The sequence below is a fragment of the Saccostrea cucullata genome, unplaced genomic scaffold, assembly GCF_032062105.1.
Source record: "Saccostrea cucullata isolate Sc308-1 unplaced genomic scaffold, CSIRO_AGI_Scuc_v1 ctg2065, whole genome shotgun sequence".
Taxonomy (NCBI): Eukaryota; Metazoa; Mollusca; class Bivalvia; order Ostreida; family Ostreidae; genus Saccostrea; species Saccostrea cuccullata.
In genome coordinates this window covers 33,672-38,176 of record NW_026926015.1, presented here as the reverse complement: position 1 = coordinate 38,176, position 4,505 = coordinate 33,672, and the positions used below count along the sequence as shown (strand labels likewise).

General features: G+C 35.3%; 1 protein-coding gene across 1 annotated transcript; it reads right to left on the bottom strand.

The window, feature by feature from the left end:
• Positions 1-2,522: 2,522 nt before the first annotated feature.
• LOC134270384 (ATP-dependent DNA helicase RecQ-like) lies at positions 2,523-4,311 on the bottom strand. Its single transcript, XM_062752624.1, has 2 exons — positions 3,872-4,311; positions 2,523-3,684 (listed from the first exon to the last, which is right to left on the bottom strand). The coding sequence occupies exons 1-2, from the start codon at positions 4,309-4,311 to the stop codon at positions 2,523-2,525; spliced, it is 1,602 nt and encodes a 533-aa protein (XP_062608608.1).
• Between the last annotated feature and the right edge of the window lie 194 nt (positions 4,312-4,505).

The following is a 4,505-nucleotide window of genomic DNA, read 5'->3' as shown; positions in this document are numbered from 1 at the left end:
CGAACCCAAACCGAATCGTACCCAAAAAGTTTTAAAACTCGTAGCCAAAACAGAAGTACACTCGAACCCAAATCAGAAGTCCATATTTGATTTAAGATATACGTAGTACAATTTAGTAGTACTATCTAACGGGCATGATTTTCTAAAACTTGTAGAAAATAAATATAGCCTGGTATCTCAAGGATTCGTGGTACTTACCGATTCGTAATCAAATAAACTTTCTATGGCAAGTCAAACGTTGCAATATTCGATCTTTTCCATTTGTATTGTAAAATTTTCCATTTGTATTGTATAATTTTTATTTGTATTCTATAATTTTCCATTTGTATTGTATAATTTTTCATTTGTATTGTATAATTTTCATTTGCATTGTATAATTTTCCATTTGTATTGTATAATTTTTCATTTGCATTGTATAATTTTTCATTTGCATTGTATATTTTTCATTTATATTGTAGGAAAATCATTTGTATTGTATAATATTTCATTTGTATTCTACATTTTCCATTTGTATTGTATAAATTTTCATTTACATTGTATCCGAGGGATTGTTTATTAAACCCCCCGCTTGAAAAGCGGGAGGGTATATAGTAATCGTTAATTCCGTCCGTCCGTCCGTCTGTTACGCTTTGGGGTACCCATCTCTTATCCGCAACTCCTCTCATACCACTGAATGAAATTTGATGAAACTTTCACAGAATCTTTATTACCGGCGCGTCGATTTACCCAAATGGACCCAAATGGGCTTCTGTAGACTTTAGGACTAGAATGCATCTATACATTTAAAATAAAATTATTTATTTTTGCATTTAGATATAAATATTGTTGAATATTCAGAATAAATGAATCAAATGCCGTTAAATGTGTTTTATGTTTATAACAAACATTCAAATTATTTATTTTAAAAAATGCGTACTTTATTCATAACATCCAGGCAAATTATTTTAAAATATAAAAGTTTACCAATCGGAAAATTTCATAAAGTTATATTCTTTTTGAGTAAATCAGGCACATAGCAACAGGGGTGGGGGGGTGGGGGGGTGGGGGCTTGTCCCCCTTACGATTTTTCAGACATAACTTTTTGCTATTTTAAAATTGTTCATTTAAAGCCCCCCCCCCCCCCCCCCCCCCACACACACACCACACACTTTCAAAAACGATGCTACATCACTATAAATAATTAATTTATTATTATTTTATCATTAATAAGTCCATTTGGGTCCATTTGGGTCGTCATTTGGGTCCACTTGGGTTCATTTGGGTCCATTTGGGTAAATCAACGCACCCTTTATTACATATTGCCATAGTGCACCTCCTATTTTACTTTTTTTGATCTGATACTTAATTCGGGTCTCCCGGTGCAACACATGGACTTTGCAATTATAACTATATGGAGGCGAGGGGTATCATTTAGTGAGCTCATCGCTCACAGTACCTCTAGTTTTGATTTGTTACGAAGGATTTCATTGGTTTAATCTAATCATATATCGGATTTGGTAATACCCGAGATATATGTTCCAGGAAGTTTACTCGTGCTATCCAGTCTGAGCATAGACTGGCTTGCCTGTCTGATCCTCGATATACAGACAGGTGACCAGTAATTAATGTAAAGGGCCGCGCTCATTGGCTATCAATTATAACGGCCGATGTCTCTGCACTTTGTCGCATAGGCATCGGAACCGGGGGGTGGGGTGGGGGGGGGGGGGGGGGGTTAGAGGGGGGCGGGGTTTGGAAAAAGTAGACATTATAATTATAGGCATTGAGAATTGGGATTTACCTTTTTTTGGTTGGTTTAGCCCCCCCCTTTCAATTTGCTTCCGATGCCCCATCCTCACAACGTCAGGGGTCCTGAGTCAACACGTTGCCGTTGGAGCATTAAATACCTTAATTTTGCTAAAGTTAAGGTCTTTCTACAAGAAAAAAAAATTTGAAATCAAATCCTTTGACTGACAACATAGGAAAAACTTTGAATGGCATAAAAACATATTTTTTATATTAGACCTAAAGCAAACTGTATCTAAATCTACTTTCAACATTTAAATGAAAATTTGTGAAATTGATCATATATTATAATTACTACCTGTGAATATCGATGATTTTAGTTAACCTTTCGTAGCTTAACTATTTATTGAAAAAAAATTTCATTGTATTAAAAGAGTTTTCAGAGTCTTGCAATATTACCAGTATCTCAACAAAGACTTAGCACTGGATTATTATTTATTTTTATCTTGTTTCATTACACTGGAAAACAATTATTTTCCTTGTTTAAAATAAGTTCCCAAAATACCATAAATTTCTTAATAGTATAATTTAATTCATCCAGCCAGATTGTGCTAAAAAATGAAAATAAAACAGAGAATTAAATGATCTAAGCTCTATAAATTAGACTATGTGAAATGAATCCCAAATATTTTGAAAATGTATAGAAATAGATAAAATGATCATAAATGAACCAAATAAAATAGGAGAATGAATAACTAATAACAGATTACCTATGTTTTTGTTTTTGTTTTTGATATTTATTAATCAGAGTCAATCTCCTCTAATGCATACATTTCATTGTCATTGAATATTTCTGTAATTATTTGGATTATCTTGCTGGCTAATGAGAAAGAATCAACACTTGTTTTATCTAGTATATCATTTACAGTAAATAAAAAAGATAACTTTGCTATGATTTCTTGAACAGAAAACCCACAAACAATGTCACTGTGAATGAAAGATTTGGTTCCTTCAAATATGTTGTCCTTCAATGACTGAAGTCTTTGTTGAACAATGACTTTCTCTTCTCCTCCTATTTCTCTTCTCATGTCTAGTTCATTATCTTCATCTCTCAAATTCAAAAATGTTTCCTTTGCAGAATGCTTTGACGGGCAACCATCACTTTGACATTTGCACATTAATTCACAGATGTCACAACAGAGGTGATCACAATCTCTTGTGTGTTTCTTCATGTAAGCTTCATTTAGAATTTTTCGCCTACAGGTACTAGTACTTTTAAGAAGCTTAATCACATCATCATCCACCTTTTGTAATTGATTTGCCTTGTAGATAATCAGTTCATTTGATGGGGATCCATCCCTGCCGGCACGGCCCATCTGCTGCACCAAATTGTCAAGGTCTCTGGGTGGACCATAATGAACAATGTTATTTAAGTTTTGGAAATTCACTCCCATCCCTGCTGCATTTGTACATATTAACACTTTTATACTACCATTCGCTTCATTCATGTCTTTACGGATTTTTTCTTTAGTGGGCAATAGTGGCATCAGTTGTTTTACTGTGATACATGTTAAAATATTTGTAGGCCCACAGATTTTTAAGAACAGCATATAAATCATAGCACAGTCTTTAATTGAGTTACAAAATATTAGATGCCTCTGTAATAAGTGTAATTCTTGCCCATTCTCAACTAATGCAGCTGTTAACCACTGAAATACATTTTCTAATTCTACATTATTTTTCACTTTCAGTACATTCAATTTAATGTTTGATCTATCTGGACTGTCTAGAATTACACAGGATGGATGACGAAAACACAGTTTCTGCATAATTTGGCGTCTGTGTGTGGGGCTAGCTGTCGCGGTGAGCGCCAGTATAGGTACCCCAATGCAAAGTGATCGCATCTCTCCTATGTGAGCAAACCACTCTCGAAATGGCCCTTCTTGTTGATGCTCTAGCCCCCTAAAAGTATACACAAACTTTCAATTTTAATAAATTAATAATCGATTTCCTGGAAAACTAAATTAAATTAAAGAAACATCATTTGACATGTGAGGAAGTTTTAAAACATGCATTGTTAAAAAGGGGCAATTTCAAGGTGATGCAATTATTCTATATTCAAATGGTTGATGTATTCTTATTAAATTACCATTGAATTACGGTGTGGGCCTCATCGACCACAATCAATTGGTGTTTTGATGTGAAGATTGGATTTCTCAAAACTTCTCTCCATTTGTCATCACCGACGAGAAGTTCGGGGCTTCCAAACACGAACTGAAAATATCCGTTCATAACAGCTTGCTTATCAGTGTCATTCGATACTTGCACAGCTCTGTATCCAAGCATGTTCAGTCTCTCTATATGTTCAGACATAATACTGTTCAGCGGAGCAAGCACAGTTGTAACACCATTCTCTCCCAAAACAATCGGCGAGCTTTCGTAGACCAGAGATTTCCCACTCCCCGTCTTTGTCCCAACAAATGTGTCGTTTCCTTTCTTCAGGGCATCGATCGCCGAAATTTGTTGATCTGTAAGTGACTTCAGATTGAATTTCTGACAAATTCTGTTTACAACTTCTATATCGGCCATATTGGCTGTCTTACCGAAAGGTAATGTGTTTGGCTTAATTTGATTGGTCGAGAGATTGTAATTTCCCCGAAAGACGTCGCTGTAGTCAACCCACATAAGTCAGGGGTCCAACGGCAACGTGTTGACTCAGGACCCCTGACGTTGTGAGGATGCCGATGCCCGATCTGTTTTTGTTTCTCCGACTGGAAACCAAA

Excerpts from the sequence above, each read along its gene's own strand:
- LOC134270384 (XM_062752624.1), bottom strand. The coding sequence starts at position 4,311 with ATGGCCGATATAGAAGTTGTAAACAGAATTTGTCAGAAATTCAATCTG. Across the intron at positions 3,685-3,871 it reads GCCCACACCGTAATTCAATG|GGGGCTAGAGCATCAACAAG; the intron begins GTAATTTAATAA and ends GTATACTTTTAG.